The sequence below is a fragment of the Ciconia boyciana genome, chromosome 6 (assembly GCF_034638445.1).
Source record: "Ciconia boyciana chromosome 6, ASM3463844v1, whole genome shotgun sequence".
Taxonomy (NCBI): Eukaryota; Metazoa; Chordata; class Aves; order Ciconiiformes; family Ciconiidae; genus Ciconia; species Ciconia boyciana.
In genome coordinates this window covers 65,085,153-65,103,865 of record NC_132939.1, presented here as the reverse complement: position 1 = coordinate 65,103,865, position 18,713 = coordinate 65,085,153, and the positions used below count along the sequence as shown (strand labels likewise).

The window sequence follows — 18,713 nt, the reverse complement described above, 5'->3', positions numbered from 1 at the left end:
CCCAGTGTTGCTGGATGGATGGCTTCCAGGTAGATGGAGACTTGGGCTGACCAGCTTAGGAGGCAATTCTTCGTGGTCAGCCAAAAATCGGCTCTTGCTGGTGAGTCTAGAAGTGTGTGCGTGTGTGCTTAGTCAGTCTCTTGTATACCTGTATGATTGTACCACTGATTAGACTCAAAAGGCTTGGCAAATCCTATTTGTGTGGGAAGCTTGAGTGCAAAAACTTGCCTAATTTACTTTATTTAAATCAATATAATCCTGCTTAAGGCCTTTTGGAAAGCACATCTAAGTGAACAGTGTTTTAAGTTAATACAGTGTCTTTCGTGTTCACAATAAAAGCTATTTCATTTGAAAAGGGTGTGCTTATGGTTACCTTATACAAACTTTTTGCCATATTAAACGTGGAAGGACTCAATTCTCCTGCATGCACACATCGTCTTTTGTGAAATTTGTACTTAGAAGATTTAATATCTTCAAGTTTGCTTTATGATCAACAATTCTTTGAACTCGCAAACAAGAAAGTGTGGATAACTTCAAATACCTATTTGAAGTCTGATTCTAAGGAATGCTTATGTTGGTTTTGACCTTACAATGTAAAGTTTGATCTCTGTCTCAAAACTGCAGTATTCTAGCAGAAATGTAAATACAGTCTGAACTTTTTTTAGATATCTTTAAAATATGCTCTGTCTTTTAAAGATAGAGACTTATTCCAGAGATCCTGGATATTCAAACCATGGAAATGTATTTCTGTTCACAAGGGCCCCGATTCAGCAGCTGAGCTCTAATCAGCAAAGCTCACTTGCATGTGCTTTTGTTCAGAAGATACTGATCTGTGGTGGTTTAGACTTGAATATAACATATTTGGTAATTGTGAAACTTCATAGAACAGAGAAGGGCTAAGGGTGGAAGCTGACTGAGATGATTTAGAGTTTTATATATGCACATAAAGCTGCAAGTTGTTTTGTTGTGTTTGGTTTTGAAAAGCTCTTATTAACTACTTTGACATCTCGCTTTTATTCTCGAACATCTGCTTTAGATTGTTTGCCATAAAAGTGTAAGAATTAATTTTGCCCTCATTTTTGTTATTGCTACCAGAAACCAAACTATTTTTATTACTTCTTGTATAGGGATTTGGACCCCGAACTATTTTCAGAGTTGAGGAGAAAATGAGTTTGTATTTTATTTTATTTTTTTCTCCCTCACGCTCCCCCTAAGCTTACAGGTAAAGTTAATTAAATTACAGTTTTTAAATGCACAAGTATGTTAGGCATGGCCTGTTAAACTGTAGAGAAAGCTCTACTTCACTTTATTTGGCCCAATATTATGAGATTTGAGAGAATTCAGATGATCAGCTCATTTCGGTTTGTTTCTCAGAACAGCAGCTGCCCTGAGCCAGGGTTAAGATATTTGCATCCTCTGTGGAGAGCTTAGTACATATTTTACTGTATGGAAATAATATATGAAAGTCAAAGAAACGAAAACCTTGCTATATGTTTAGTCCTTTGATTAACAAATGTTCTTAATACTTGTTCTTGGGGCTTCCTTTTTCTCGGATTACGGTTTGTGTTGTTTCCCAAGAAGCAGTAAGGAGCTATGGCATGTGATGTCAGTATAAGCCCTGATCTTCAGCACACTGCATTTGAGTGATTTCTTTCCCTGTGTTGTGTATTATTAAATTTAAGGGCATTCTGCTGATGTGGGTTCATCCAGTGCTTATGTCAGAGCATATAGTAATCTTCCTTTCTACAACGAACTGTTGTTTTTAAGGCAAAACTGTCTTGTAAGCCTATAGCAGCCTTACATAGTATTCAGGCAGCCTCTCTAACTTGCTCGAAATCTGATGTTTGTGCTGCAGTTGCTTTCACAGCAGTCTCCTCTTTCAGAATCTGTGGCGACACTTGCTTTTTTTTATTTGAATACAAGTGTTTTAGCAAAAGTGTTCAAAAGGGAGGCAGTGAACAAGATAGAACAGATGAGGCATCTCTTTATTTTATAAATAGATAAATAGGATTTTTCTGGGACTAAGTGAAATTACCGTGTGATTGTATCGCTGTTTTGCTGCCAGCTTCTATTTTCTCTAAGCGAGACTGTAGATTTTTTTCATGGCAGGAACCATTCCTTTTTCTTTGTACTGAGGATGCCTTAGATGTTTCTGGTTATTGTGCTTCAAGGAGCTACAAAGCCACTGAAACCAAAGTAATGTAGTAGGCCATGGTAGTTCTTGGGTACGTGGAGGGACTTTTTCTGCAACGCTCTCAGGATCAGCCAGGGCTTACAAATAGAATTTCTGATCCTGTGAAGTTATGTGAATCCTGTCCAAAGTACTGCTAAAATTCAGGTGCCATTGTATTCTACTTTGAAAGCTGTCGTGTCTGTGGGTTTAAGCATCGTTTTGATATAGCCATTTAAAACATAGATGGAAACTTGCACGGGAAGAAGCTAAGCCTCTCTGGAAAGACAAAAGAGTATGTTTTATGCAGATTAAAAATACAGTTGCTTCTGCCCCAGGGAGTGTGTTTGTTAGTTTGACAAAATTAATGTGCATTTTCAAAGCAGTGCTGTGAACTGTTATGTTTGCAGTGTGTCTCTTCCTGTCCCCAGAATACATGGCTGATGTCTACTTGCGCGCTTTGCATGCGAATGAGGAAAAAAGCCTAGAAATAAACTACTTTCCACTTTGTTAAAAGCAATACTTTCTAAATATATTGCTAACAGGCTTCAGTTTTCATTTAAAATTTGTCCACAAGCATAAATATAGTCCACAAATATTGTGAAGGCGTCTCACATACTGCTAATGCCTGATGACGCTTGCTTAATTTTTCTACTTTAAACTTCAGTTTTTCTAAATTCCTCCTTTTTATCTTTTTGCCTGTTTCTAATAATTCACTCTAATGTTCTTTCTTCCTGTTTTTCCTATTCTGTTCATACTCTTCCTTTCATCTGCCTTTATTGTCCTTTTTCTTCATATTTTATTCCTTTTTTGTCCCCGTTGCTATAAAAACTTCCCTGCTTTCTTTTGCCAGACAGTTATCAACCTTTAGCAGTCCTTCCTTAAAATCTAGCTATTCAAGGAATCTCACTTTATTTCTTCTCTTTATCAGGCAGACATAAGCCATGCTGAATGTGGTGTTCTGCATCTTTATCAACATTTATCTGGGTCTAGGCTGTATGCTCAGTAAAACAGGGAATATATCTCTGATTCTCACACACACACACGGAGTTTCTCATCTTCTACAGACTGAGGTCAGCTTTCTGTTCGGTTTTGTTATTTTAAGCAGTCTTTCTTTTTAAATCATCCATCAGGCTCTACATTCCTTAAAAGTGATGCTGTATAGCTGTGGCTATTTGGGTGGGGGGGAGCTGCTTTAGAGGATCCCAGGAAAGAGCAGATAGTGGAGTACAGCAATGTATGGTTCTTTATGAGCTTCTGTCCTACTAATAAAGCAGCTAATTTTTGCAGGTTCCATTGTTCTCCAGGAAATCCTAAATAATTTTCTTGCATAACGGAGGGATCATATCAATGTAACACTCAGCTTTACTGCAACAAAATAGGAGCACCAGTAGATTCAGCTGTACCAAGACTCAAACAATTGTTGCTGGTTGGTAAGTGATGTGCAGCTATCGCTGTGCTCTGACCTCCGCTGGTGTGTCTGTCCCTCCTAATGTTATGCGTCATGATACACAAAGTGGCATTTGTCAAATTGATTTGTACTTCACATCCCTTGAAAAATTAGGCCCTTAATGCAGATATTTAAAACAATATTATATTAAAGCCTTTAATCCTGTAATTAGACTGGCTGCTGCAGAGCTTGTGCTTTGTTGATAGCCAAATCAAAATGATCAAGGCTCCAGAAGTCTGGTGGTAGAGATGCAACAAAAGTTTGCTTAATTCTGCTTAATGCTGTATTACTAACATAGCACATTGGGAGTTGGTGTAACAAACTGAGCAGAACATCAACTTTGAGTCACCTGTAGTGAAACATTGTCTCTGAAAGATGGGAAGAACCTGCAGTTGTACCCTGAGAAGGGCCATGTCGACCCCTGTGAAAGCCACAGCAGGAAAAAGAATGCATGAGCTGATAGTGAGGTTTGCAAATGCAGTTGGCACTCACAGGGTGTCCAAATACCACACAGCAGCCAGTTTGTGGTATGGCTCTTTAATCTCGCTGAAGGTGGCCAAACAGATATCGCGTGCAGGGTAGAGGTCCTGAGAACCAGAGCAAAAGGTGCAGAAGCAGTTGAGCTTCTGCGTACAGCACGGTGGATTGCACAAAAGCGAGTAAGTGCGTAGGAGCTGAGACCGAGTTGGGAGCAAGATTGAGACATGAGCACTGAAAACCAGGAGGGTGACTTGTGGGCTTATTAGTTACATGAAAATGCTGTTGTGTTTTAATTATTTCCAAAAACGATGCTGTCTTGTGTACCAACCTGTCCTTTGAACAGTGCCAGAGACTTTGAGGAAAGCTTGGCAGTTCCTGCCAGAACTCTGGAGTCTCCGCTGAAAACAAGCGAGTGACTCGTTGCAGCAAACATCCAGACTATCCCCTGAATCCTAACTGGGCTTCAGCAGCCAGCACTGGAGAGGACAGTACCAAACAGGCGCTGCGATCCATTGATGTGAAGAAAGGGCACCAGGCTTTTCTGTGAAAAGAGTAGTTGCTAATTCCTGGTACTGGCGCTGACCCAGAAGAATTGTATTTCAGCATGTTAGGTGGACGCAGGCTTTCTTCTGAGATTAGAGAAATGGGGCGCTTTGGCAGGAGCTTAAAGATAAGTCTGGTCAGGTAATTACTTATGTCAGAAAGTTGTAAAGGAAAATTTTGGAGTCAAGTAGAAATGATGGTGTGATTTAGCCCATGTCGCTCCATGGTTAACTTCCCAGGCACCTGTTTGTGTGTAACAAATCACATATATGTGACCATCTTTGTTAATAGCTTCTTTGGTGCTATTGATCTCTTGCTTATTTCTGCCATTCCTAAAGAAAACACATCTTTTAAATCTGTTTTGGCATTCAAAAATCAAATAAAATTACTGTGGAGGGGGAAAAAAGAGTTTAAATTTAGTCAGATTGTTACCAGGGATCTGAAATCATCTACCCCAGAGAGAAGGGGGGGGTGAGGATGTTGTACCTCTTGTCCTGCCACATGTGGTCAGATTCTGTTTTTGAGGTCAACAGGAAAACTTACTGATTTTGTTGGTTTCTGTCAGATCATTTGTTCTCTTTCTGTTTTGCTACTGGGATATCCCCATAGCACTTTCCGTAATTGAGTAAAGAAATTAGATTTATTGTTGGTTTTCAAGAGCAGAAGAAAGAGCAGTTGGTTTCAGATATTTAAGTCTTTGGAAAAGCCTCACTGGCATAGGAATTTTAGGCTAAGGAATGGAATTATGCATTTTAGTTTGACATTCTTCGTGTTTATTTTAAAAAGCTGTGGAAAAGAGGGGGGTAAAGGTTAAAATAATATTAACTGAGCCCTCCAAATCTATCAGTTTCGTTCTCCTTTTCCTGAGTATTACTGTAGTCAAAGTAAGTAGTTAATCAGAATCAGAAAGCCATATTAGCATTGCTGACATGGATTTGTCAATAGTGAATTGGGAGGGTCGAAACTGGGGAGGGGGAGGAACCAACAACCACCCAGCTTTTGGCTCAGACCATATTGCTGAAGGTATTTGCATTAATGTTGTTCTGTAAGAAATTCTGTTAACATGAAATCTTTCCAAAACCTGAATTCTGTTGTGACCTTAACAGTAAAATAATTTCCTAAGATTGCTTATACTGAAAAATTCAAGGAATGTATAGTTTTGTTTTAACATTCACTTGAAAGCATTTGGATAATTACACACTCAGACGATGGCGTATCAAAAGGGTCTTTGTTAACCTTTCTGTCGTGCTGCATACAATTGAAACGATGCTCAGGATGTGTTTTAGCAGCGTCATGCCCTGGCATCCCACAGTGCTCCGTTTCTTTTCGACTAGCCGTGCGCTCCTTACGCCAGGCTGGGGAGGGTGACCTGATGGTGAAAAGGAGTTAAATAAAAATAACATTACTGCAAACTGACTTTGAGATGTAGCACATAAATATTACTATTTCTGTTATCTGATGCGTGCTGTGTTCTGGTAGGGTGGTGGTCGCAGACCTGAACACGTTCTTAAGCAGAGAAAAATGAAAAAAGCAAAAAGATTGGCTATATCATCTAGTCCAGCCGCTTCTAGTACAGAAACATGCTTTGTCTGGACAAGTTTTACTGACCCGAATCTCTGGCCTCTGTCTCTTGCCTGGGGATGTTTTTGTGGCATAGCTGTTACTCCTCTTTCCCCTACTAGTGCATTTTTTGTGTCAGTCTCCTTTCTCCTCCTCCTTGGCACTTGAGAGATTTCCGAGAAGACTGTCGGTTGTTATTTCTTTTTGCTACCGAGGGAAGGAGGTGAAGGAAGGCAACGTTGTTTTGGAGACAGGGAAGGGGAGAGAAGACAGGATGGGGAGAAGTGTGAACGCTGCACCTTGAGCTGGTATTTCTGGACTCTGTGTGCTGAAATAACGTGTTTCTGCTAACAGGCAAATACTGATATACCTGGCATTTGCCAAGAGTCCCTCCCCAAACCCCTGTGTGAAAGGTGCACTGATAAACTATAATTTTGATGCTCTAATAGCTGCGACTTCCTAAAAGGACATTGTTTTTTGTTTAAAATAAGCTCCTTGTCACTGCAAGGGCAGCTCTTCTCTATAATCCATGGCTTTTTTTTTTCTTCTCTCATAATCCATGGCTTTTTTTTTTCTTAATGCCATGTTGGATCATAGTCTGAAACAAAAATTGTCTACTGCTTTTGTTTCTTATTATTTAAACTGAGAGATGTCTCAAACAGTGTATCTAGGATAGTGAAAAGTAAATCAGCCAGTCAGTTTTATTTGTAATGCAAAGACATTACCTAACCCCCCCTCTCAGTTTAATCCTGTATTGCTGTCATCTAAAACCATACAGTACATGAATGGAAATTCAGTTGCTCACAAATCCATTGCTGTGCAGTCTTTTACATAAACAAAGTCATAAGGATAAGCAAATGCCTTCCTTCTAATTAGCAGTGTGTTTTGTGGTTCCATACATTCCAAAATGTAATAGACAGCTACGGTGCCTAAAATAATCCCAGAGAAAAAAGTTATATGCCACGAATATAGGGGTGGGAGGGTGAGGAGGCAGGAAAATCTGTTGTCTGTGTTCTTGGAAGCCTTTTCTATCTCCGTTTGGATACTGTCAGCTTCTTTTACACAAACATTACAGCATCCAAGGGGAATTAGAAATACTTACCCATGACCACAACGTCAGATCTTAGGTTTGTCAGGAGAAAGCAATGCAAAAGCAGGATCTTGGACCCACTGCTTTCATTTTGGTTTTAGCATGCTGATAAATGCCTCCTAATGCTGGAAAGAGGTAAGGCTGGCTGTCTAGGTGGAATACAGGAAATTTAAAAATCTTACCTCATAGACATGAAATGTTTTTTGGATCTATAAAAGTGCTGTGTAAGTCCTAAGTAACAGTTATTGTCTCTTGTGATGTCTCTGAAGTTACACAACAGCTTCCCTTTTATACCAGTCTTTTATGAAATGGCTAGGGACCACTCAGGACAGAGAGACAAAACTGAGATACTACTGGTCAAATGGCTTCTAACTGAGATAATATTTGTCAAATGGAGCCTTTTAACTTCAACAAGAGTTTTTGTAAATACACCTTATCCCAACATCAGTGGAAACAGGGAAGGCAACACTTTTCACTGGTAAGTTTTCATAGGTTTCTATCCCAACCTTTTTGCAGCTATCTGTGCCATCCCCAGTGTTGTGACCACGCTGTAATCTGCGCAGGGCTGAACAAGTTGGAAGCCCGTGAGCTCAGGAGCTTGCATGGCCATGCTGCTGTACTTGCATTGCAAGAAGTTGGCAGTGTAGGTACAGCCTGTTCATATACAAAACATCTACAGAGCTGGTGTGGTTGCAGGGCTTGACCAGGCTTCAGCCCCTTTCAGGTGGGAATGTATGTTGTAACTCTTAGGCTTCCATCTAACCCTTTCCCAAATCGAGGCAGACTAAAATCCAGTTTACAGGAAAAAGCTTTTACCTAAAGGCCAGACAGCTATAGGGCAGGACCAACAGCTGGTTGCGGTTGTTTTTTCCCACTGCTAAGCGGAATGTAATCCATGTTGCCAAAGCCCATCAGCTAAAGTTGTGATTTTGAGAAACGAAAACAAATGAGCTGTGTCATACAGCTGCACAGTCTCCTTGAGGTGCAGATCTGCTCGCTGGACATGAACCAGTCCAGTCGTTTTACCATGCAGAAGTAAGTACTGGTTCCTAAAACTTGCACCTTGGCCCAGTATATAGGTGAGAGAGATGTAGGAGAGAGCCAGGGCTTTGAAACTGATCTTGATGAACCAGAAATGAGCTGCCAATATTTAATGGTGAAGATAATTAACTATTGGAACAACTTACCCTAGGGGATGTGCCTGGGCCTTTTATGATCTGAAATAGTTAAGTCTAGACTGGACGCCTTTCAAAAGAAGGTGCTTTGGCTGAACTGCCAGTCCTTGGGCTTCGTACAGGAACAATGTCCTGGCCTGTGCTGGACATGGGGTCAGACCCGCTTAAGGATGGACAGTTTCTATATGCTGCTCCTCTTGCGATGTTCTACTTCTGCTCTCTGGGCCACCACAGTGCGTTGTTTTTGCAATACTACACCTTGCAGAGAGGTCCTGGCATGGCTTGGTGGCTTCCCCATGATGCATTCACCGGTGCCCACCATACAGCTGGCGTGACCGGTCAGCCTCCCCACCGTTCCTAGGCAGCTTCCTTGCAGTTACCGGTTGACCATCTGAGAGTAAATGACCATCATGGTCCCTTCTCACCCCTGGCACCTTGGGAACCCCATAAAGTGAGGAAGACAAATGAAACATTTTCATCCTATCCTCCCAGGAGTCCCCAGACAGAGATGGGCATCTGTAGCAGCATAAATGGTTGTGGGGAAAGAGGCTTGTGATGAGCCCGATCCATTTGTCATGAGCCTTCCCATGTCTCTTGGCCAATGTCAGCAGAAGTCACTCTCGTTAAAAAAGTGTTAGGAATGCACCAGTGGCAACTCTTGCTAACAGCGAGCAGCTGTTCTGGTGATGCCCTCCAGAGATGTGGCTCCTGCAATCTGAGCTGCTCCTTTTTTCCACACACAAGTAATTTCCCAAAATATTTATCATGGTTTTGATCTTTGCCTGAAACTGAATTCTCTTTCTATGGCTGGAATAAAATTGCTCTGCATTTGGAAAGACTGAGACTTTTCACTCGCCAGATGAGGGTGTACACATGCAAAATGTTGACATGTCTTTCCCTTCGGTTTGGTTAGAGACAAAGATATTGTTAAAAATTTAAATCTAAAAGTCTTATTTAAACATTAATCTCTTACAATGGGTGTAACATGCCCACATGAATGTAGTTACAAAGTATAATATTTTCATGAACTTGAATAGACTGTAAATTGACAACTTCTAGCAATATAAAAAACCCCTGCGTTTGTATCTTAAAATATCATGAAGTGGGATTAAAGCTGGATTTTTAACCTTTCTTTTCTCACTTTTTTTTGTTTAAATGTGTGGTTGCCTGGTTTTAATGTTGCAGCAATAGTTTGTGGCACAGAAATAACAGTATGCTAACTGTGAAAGTTGGAGTGACTCATGGCTGACTTAAGAACTTTCTTCACCACGTTTCGCCTTCAGGACACTGTCACCGTCACAGTGTTAGCAGCAGCCCCGCCAGGCTCCCAGGCAGTGCAGAAAAAGGCCAGAACTATCTGTTCTCATCACACACAGAGCTATTTCAATGGAAAACTTGAGCTGCTGATATTTCCATAAGAGATCGGCCTAGATCCATGATAGTACTTCTCAAGGACTTACATCTTCAACTTTCTTAGCCATTTTCTGCAACTCTAAACAAAAATATCCGTGCTCCAAATTCAGAAAGGTCACTGTCCTCAACCACAAATTTAATTAACAGCTTTCCCGTTCTACTGACTTTTTTTGGTCTCTTTAGTTAATTTTAACCCAGTGTCCCACATTAGGAGCCTTTAGTTTCCACTTGAGGGAGTAGATGCTTACATGAGTGGCCCCAGGGAAGTGAAGCTCAGTAAGCGATCATCAGTGGGAGCCAGGGTTATACACGGCATTACACCGTGGAAAGCTTCCGATCTCCTGTTGCAGACAAAATGTCTACAAAAACAATACTACTACTTTCCTAAATTCCTGCGTTTTGCAGATGTGAAGCTCGGTTTCTACAGGGGAAGCCAGGCTGTTTTGGGGGAGCTCGTAGTGCTCTGTCTTTTTGCTGCTGCTGCTAATTTTTGTGAGCACCATAGAATACAGTAGAAAATTGAAACTGTGTGAAAGATCAACAAATCAGTGTAGAATGTCACGCAGCAACATCTGTTAACTTTGGCTCTATCTCATATCCTCCTGACCCCTGCTTTTCCAGCCACAAGTCTCCTGTTTTGTGAGAGCTCGGAGTGATAGGGACTTGAAGTGGGGGAGAAATGTCTAGCTGTTTCTCAGTGGTCTGAAGGGCTTGCAAAAGTACCATCTGGAATGAAAATTTTATGTTTGTGTGTTTCTATATTTTTAGTTATGAAACAAACAGGAATTTACTGAATAAATTAATTGTATTGCACTGTAAAAGTCTATCTTGAGAGCCATTATATATAGGCGCTTACAAAGCCTGCAGAGAGAAATGAAAGCGGCTTCCCTTTCTAATTAGGGCTTTCAGGAAATCATTGATTACAGAATCAAATAGGGTTGCTCAGAGACATTTGTTTGATATTACTTCTGATAAAGGAAATTTTTACCTAATAATAATTTTATTGGTGACACTGGAAGCAGCTGCACTCTCTAATGGTAAGCCTGCCTTCAATAAAACTTTCCCCTTTCCTTCCTACCTTGTCCAAACAGTTATAGCTAATGAAACATTACTTCCAAACTGTAGATCCCAGTAAAAAATTTAAATCATGAAGAAATGAGTGATATAGTAGATAATATGTCCTTAATGGGATGGTTTTTGTCTGGACCAGGTTAATGGTATAAGCTTGTTCTTGCATTGCATTTGAAAAAAGTCAAAACAAAACCGTGACCCGGTATGTAGAAATGTTTTATTTTTATTTTTTTTTAACAGGGTCAGCATATTTCACTAGCTCCTATTCAAAAGCTAGAGGAAGCTTTGTATGAGTATCAGCCTCTGCAAGTGGAGACATATGGACCACAAGTTCCAGAGCTTGAAATGCTGGGAAGGCTGGGGTAAGTAACACAGCAAGTTTTAATTCCCATTTCATGGTATTATAACTGGGACTGTTACCATCTTCAGTTTGCCAGCACGTAGGGATTTTTTTTCTTCCTTTTTTTTTTTAAGGATCTTAACGAAATATTAGACTTCCTGCCCAACCAACATTTTGTTTGGGTGGATAAGCTGAGATTTTTGGTCCTCTAGCCTTTATAGATCTATTGAGAGCTGGACTGGATTGCATTAGTGTTTTTAAGGTTGTCCTTGGCAGTCGTAGTGAAGTAGCTGTTCATTTTCAGTTGCACGGTATTAAAAAATAAATAAATAAAAATCTGGGGCTTAATTCACCCAGCTGTAAGCCAGTAAAAATATTAAAGTTGGGCTGTTTGCCATGGAAAAGGGTAGATTTACTTGTCGACTGCTGTCTACAGTCAAACTGCATTTGTGAGAAATGAAGCACAGAGCTTAACTTTGTCAAAAAATATAATACAGGGCTGGTCCAGCAGCTTGGCGGCATCATGGTGTGCAGCCATGTTTGGAAGGGAGTTTGGGAGCCTGCTGTGCCTGGGTAATGGAGGCTGGGAAGTCCAAAAGTGACGTGTCTGCTCTCTGGAGACGTGTTCGTAGCTGAAACGCCACCTGAAAACGTGTAGCTACTGCGATAGTGAGCGTCACCCAACTCGTCGTGGCCTAACTTTCAAGGTCACCAGCACTTAGAGTGGCCGTAAAATTACGTGGCAGAGTGAATGTGCAGACTGGCAAGGCAAGAAAGAGTTTGAAAAATAACAGTTTACGTTTGACTGTGCAATATGGGAAAACTGAAGCCACAAAGTACTGAACAAAGTTGAGACACTTTAGTATGCAGTTTCAGAGACCACCGAAATCCAAACAGGAATCCCATCTAGTTCACTGGCACAGGAGGAATTGTTTCTCATCCAGAAAAATGATAGAGGTAGATAGACTTTTTTAAGTAAATAAGCAACCTAACGGTGCTTCAGAAAATTCAAGGCTGTCTGGAATTGAGGTTGTCTCCATTTTTATTGTTTTTGTGTCCTCCTGATGCCTATAATTTTTATTATCTGATATGAAGCTTCTGAGATCAAATATTAATTAGCAGTTTAAACTTGAGCAGGGCCAGACTCAGCCTTCACCACCTGTTTGGATGGAGCGCAGCTGTGAGGGACCTCCACTGCGAGGGCAGCTTTGAGGCCCTCTCAGCCCTAAGCCTCATCACAAATGAAAATGCTTGGGAGGAAAAAAAAGATGACTTGTGTAGGGAGGACTCCCGGTCCCTGTCCCTTCGCATGTGTCCCCATAAGGTGAGTGCTGGTATCCAGATCCAGCAGGAACCCTGTGCTATCCATGTCCATCCCATCTAACCACATGTGACACTGGTTTGAAGGCAACCCAACGCCTTGCAAAACAAAATCCTTTAAATACTGCAGTTGCGTTGCGACGTCTGTGTGCGAGTGTATTTGGAGCAGGGTTTGCAAACAACACTCACAGTCTTTTCTTGGAGACATCTTGACACACGTGTCATTTTACTCCTCCAAGCACGAACAGCCAGGGTTGTTTGGCTTGGCTCTGGAGGTGATGAAAGAGTTAAGAGCGGCAGGGGTGCTGGGTGGCTGTGGTAGCAAGGGGAGGTGCGTGGGTGGGTTGGTGGTGCCCACCAGAAGAGTTCTTCTGAGTCCTGAGGCTGTTTGCAATTCCAAAACAAATACATCGATGTTGTGGGTTCCCAGCCAGCACAACTCTAACCCTATTCCATGGGGTGTCTGAAATACCTTAAACCATGCAAGGCTATTCGTTTATATATTTGTGTTTCTGTGTTTATATGAACTCATGCGCATTTCCTGTTGATGATGAATGCTTAACTAATGCGCCTTGGTCCCTGCTTTGGGTTTTTTCAGGCAGCTGCATACAGCTGCCTGGGTGAGGCAGAAGAGCTGGGCACAATGTTATCCACTCCTGCTAAAGATTTTTGGTTTCCTCTTCATTTGGACTTATATAAGGACAGGTTAAAGCTAAGTTTATTAAATTTTTTGTTTGTTTGTTTCTCCCTCTTTTCATGTTCTTGTTAACAATTTTGCAGTCTGGCTATTTTTGGCTGCTAAATAGTTCCCTCAAATGTGCAGGCTGCTATTGTCTGAGTTTCTGGAGCCAGAATTATTGCAAAGACAGTGCCAACCTGGAGACTTTGAATTCACTTCTGGTAGCATGATTTATTGACTTTTTTTAAAAAGATACAGTTTATTATCCTCAAAACACTCAGTAGAATGGGCTTTTTGAATGTTCACGTCTTAACCTCTTACCTTCTGCAAGACTCACGTTAGGTTTCAGCATCAGTGTTGCTTTTCTTTCTTAGTAAACTGCTGTAATGAAGGAGACAGCTGGCAAGAAGGTTGCTAGAAAAGAGCAAGAAAAAGGGTGAGTCCTTAAGGGATCATTTAGGACGTTTGTTAGGGATCTTTTATAATTAAAAAAAAATTGCTTTTTAAGATGACTTGTATTATTTGCTCATTAGGCTTTACAAAAAACTTTGCGTGCAGTCCAGTAAACTTGATTCTGCATCCTCCCACTGCTCTCTGTATGGATTCTGCGTGTTTTGCAAAAAAGGAAATTTATGTTCAAACTTTTTTTAGAAATTTGTTTTCAGTTTCTCTTGGGGCTGTAAATTTTCTTTTTCCTGTGTACTGTAGAAAAGCATTAACATCCTTATGATGCATTTTTTGCTATTGTGTTGGAAGCCTGAGAATAGTGAAGAAATAGACTTCCTCCTCTCCCCCCCCAATGACTGGTATAATGTGTAGGGATTTGTGTCCTTCAGGGCCCCCCTCCCCAATTTTTTTTAATGGAGGAAAATTATTTTGAAGTAATGAAATGTAGGCAATAACCCTGAATTACATGGCTTTCTGGGAGCAATATGTATTAGACTAACTTGTAGACAGTATTTAACCTTCTGGCAGGGGGAGTGAAGCTTTCTCAGAGCTAGCCTCTGATAGAGGTTCCCTTGACTACACGTCTCTGGGGTTCCTGCAAGGAAGTCTCCTGAAGTGGCTGATAGTCCCGTGAATACACACTGAACATGCTAGGTTGGTGATGGTTTGAGGTGGGTGGCAAAGGTCACTTTGGGTGTTCAGCCTGTGAGGCCAGCTCATGTCTGTCTCGGCTGTCAAATGGAAATGGGACTTGGGAGGAAGCAGGGGAGAAGACACGTATGAGAGCGTCTCCCAAACCTGTGGTGCTGTCCTTGGAGAAAAGTGGGGTCTTGGATCACTGTAATGTACCCATCCTGGAGACAGACTCTATAGCTGCTTATCCTTCCATGATGACTGATAGTCCTGGGTCTGTGCAAATTGGTCACTATAAATTACTGCAGTGATCAGTGACGTGCATTGAGAAATTGTTGGTTTCTGGGTGGAGTTGAAGGCAACCTGCTGATGGGAGTCATGTTCGGAGAGCCCTGTCTTATCAAAGGCCCTACTAGCACTTCTGTGGTCACCAGAAACAGGTTGGTGTAGTTTGAGTAAAGTGGGGAGTGTCATCTTTTGGTTCAAATCAGTGCAAACCTGTTGAACTCCAAAGTCATTGCAAGGCTGTGTGACCTACTGTGGCTTTCGGGGAGAGGAGGTGTGTGGTTCAGAGGGAGAACACGAGTGCCTGGATGCTTGGACACTCACTTCCATTACTTTACTTTGAGGTTTTATTAGAGGGATAAAAAGGGCCTGTCTTTTTTTTTTTTTTCTTTTTTCTTTTTCCTTTTTTTCTTTCTTTCTTTTTTTTCTTTTTTCTTCTAATCTTTTAGCTGAGCACACTGAATTTGAGTGGTTGGAGGTCTGAGTTTTTCTTACTGCAAAACAAAAGAAATGAAAAATATAACAAACTCTGACATGCCAAGTAGTGAAAGACCAAAACAGGACGGGGATGGAAATTAGTTTGTTGTTTTAAAAATGTAAGTTTGTTACATAGTTTTGATTAAAAAAACAAAACAAAACAAAAACCCTGAGGATCAAAATGATGTTTGTTTGAGGTCCTGAAAAATGTAAAGACATTCTTGGCATTAATTTTAAGTAGGTACAGCTAGCAGGAGCAGCCACACAGCATTCTCACACCAAGTATTTACAGCTGTGGAAGACCCATACACAAGCTACTTAAAAACTGACTATAAATCGAAAATCTGCTTATGTGATTAACATTTTGGGGTAAAGATGTGTGAACTTCATGTCTCAAAGTTTAGAAACAGTCTCTTGTAATCCGAAGTGGATCGTACTCTTAACACAGCGCTAGTCCTATTCTTGCTGTTCTCACAAAATAGAGGTAATTTACAAGTAAGATTAAAAATTTCTGTTTGCACTCCACTTAAAAATTCTCTGCCTTAAAAAAGAACTTTTGTGCAGACCTTGTAATCAAGTCAAGCCTGGGCTGCTTAAAATAAAATTGTGTTTGCCTACTTAACTTTGTCTGGAGAGATACATCCTGAATATATACATGTGTATAGAAAAAATCAAGTTTGCTCCAAAAATCTTTGCTTTTCTTTAGGGAAAAATGTGACTTCCCTTTCATCTATCAACTTGTTTTCATGTATAACCACATTGTTAGGAGCACTCCAGTTAATTAGTGTTTTGTTTAAATATGATGCAAAAATAAAGTTCAATGGTGACCGCTAATCTAATGAGGATAGTTAATAAACTTTGATAATTTGAAAGTTAAATCTAAGCAAAATGTCATTTTAAGAGTTGAGGGTAAGTACTGAAGTAAAATCAGAGTGCTGTGGAAGACTGCATACAATGAATGTGTTTTAGCCCACTGCGCTTTTTATAGCAAACAACTGGATTGATTAATTCCTTTTTTTCTGTAGTGTAGGACAGCTTAGTCATTTTAAATTTTGAATTAAGATGAGGAGGTTGGATTTAATATCTGTTAGAGCTTTGTTAGCGTTTAATTTTTAACCTTCATTTCAAGTGGAAAATTTCTGCATATTTCTTTGTTGTACAGTGTTGTAGTGTAATTTGAAACACATGTAGAGTCCTGGCACTTAATCTAGAAATGACTCGTATAACTTCTTTGCTGTCAGTCATAGGGATTTTTTTTTTTTTTGAGTGAGGCAATAGCAAGGATGCTCTCCAAACTACTCTTAAACCATAGTTGATCTGGTCTTTGGCCGGATTAGTTTTTGCTAAAACCCTGTCAGTGTCTATGTTGGGTTCAAGACAGTGAAATAACTGAGAATTGATTTTGAATGGGTGACAGGACTGCTGGGCTTTAAAAGTTGTAGCAGGTGATTTTTCACATCTGCTCTCTTTGTCATTGGGGTATGCAGGTATTTCTTGCATCTTGGAAAAGGAGAAAAGCCACAAATGAAGGGCTTATTTGATCTGCTTTGGCCCATTGATTTTGAACACTGAATTCATTCTACTCCCTTGAATAGAATGTAGTTTCTCAATAAGCTCAGTAGTCAGAGTCAAAAGATTGAGTAAGAGCAAGGAAAGCTTGTCTTGCTTTGGAGAACATGTAGAGGGCTGCACTCCTTCTTGCAGGAATTCTCTTGGCTACCAAGGCATATGGTCTGAATTTCCCAGTGTCTCCTGTTGCAGGGCCTGATCCTCAGTAGAAGGATTTGTCAGCTGCAATGCGTTTTGAATCAGGCACCTAATGAATGAGAACTGGCAGGTAAGAAGTGATTATTGCTTCAAAGGCACAGCTACATTTGCATACAGCCTTTTAAAGAAGTATTTTTTTCTTCATTTTATCACAAATAGTTGAATAAAAACCTGTGAATGACAATCGAAGTGCTAGGTGGGTACACTTCTTTGGAATAGTGAATATGACCAAGTGTGCCGTCTTTTTCAAGAGAGGATGGAACAAGGAAACAGAACTGTGTGTAAACCATCTTAATTTGGTTTGATGTAGAAACTGTCTTGTATTGCTTTAGTGTACTACAGAAATCCTACAGTTTTTGTTGTAGGATTTTGGAAGGATGCAAATTTAATATAGAGGAGGTAGATCAGCACCAATTTTTCCAACTGAATGGAAGTTGAGGAAAGGAGTGCAGCCTTTAAGTCTGAAATCTTACTGTTTAAGAAATCAGCTTTCTGGCAGAAATGTCTATGAACATTTCAAACGACACCCTGTAGTATATGGTGTTTTGTATGGAGCTCTTCTGTCAAGATCATTAGCAATTGAATATATTAAAAGTGGACTGCTTATGAAATGGAGAATTTTGCTTCCTGCCCGCCCACCTGTGGGTATAGTGTGGGTTCTGTAACTGTAAAAGGTCTCGGGAGGGTTATAAAAGCAGAGAATATGGAAAATATATAAAGAAACAAAGAAGGAAGCCTGCATACACCGTGTAGTTTCTTATATGTAAAGTTGGCTGTAGTTGTATATGTACCACTAAATTAACCTCAAAAACTGGCCATGACAGCAGAATGTCCATAGTAATTGTTTTTGTTGGCATTTGGCTTCAAAATTAACTCATCGATCTAACATGAGTCTCTGTACTCAGAATACTGGTCTGGTAATGTTTTTTTACTTTTTCATGCAATCATGGAAAAAATATGTTTCTGCTCGAAGCAGTTGTCAAACAAGCTTCTTTCATCGACAATCAGACACAGGGCAGCTGAGTAAGGCTGTTTAGTCTAGAATAAATACTCGAGAGATTACAAGGTCGCTGTAGGAAATGTAATTATACCATTTATTCCAGAATAGTCTTTTTGTAGCGTGGGCTTGCAGAATACTAAATCATGCATTTATTAAAATACATATCATATGAAGAAAAAAAAAATCGGAGTCTTAACATAAGGAATGGAGACTAGTCTGGCAAACAGTACTACAGGATTAACCAGTAAATATTTAGAATTTCTTCAAAAAATCAGGATGGTAATATTGGCTTTATTATTGAAAATTGGTAGGAGGCAAACCCTGAACTGTCTCTGCAGGTGTAGAGGCAATGCTACTAAGTAGGCAGCTGAAACACTGTCAGGCAAAGCTGTCTGCTGATGGATTATAATGTGGCAGGAGGCATCCAGCAATTGTGTGGGCCAAATGCCCTATTTTCTGCACTCTTTTGTGTCTCACCAAATGAAAGCCTTGTTACTACCAGCCACTTAAAAATATCTGATCGTCTGTGACAGTTCTTATCCGTTACTGAAAGCGTTTCTCGGCTTTCATCCTTCTCTTCATCCCCTGCATTGATATAACTATTGATGTATGGTTCTCCTGTGACTTTATATGTCCATAGACTTTACTCCTTAGTTGTCCTCCATCAGCTTAGAAAAATATATTTTTGTAGAAGTTAAGTTTTAGATCTTCTGTTGCTTCTCTGAAATTATGTGGTAAGTTTGAGGTCAGTAGTTTTTGTGCTCAGTGTTTTCTTTACTTTTTTCCCCCCTTCCTTGCTTCTCCTGCACTCCA

The 18,713-nt window shown here is 40.3% G+C and overlaps 1 protein-coding gene across 1 annotated transcript in view; it reads left to right on the top strand.

Moving 5' to 3' along the window:
- Positions 1-18,713, top strand: part of MNAT1 (MNAT1 component of CDK activating kinase) — a 128,865-nt gene that overhangs the window by 78,189 nt on the left and 31,963 nt on the right. Inside the window, exon 7 of the mRNA XM_072863896.1 lies at positions 11,193-11,314. Coding sequence (XP_072719997.1) covers positions 11,193-11,314 — 122 coding nt within the window. The remainder of the gene's footprint in view (positions 1-11,192; positions 11,315-18,713) is intronic.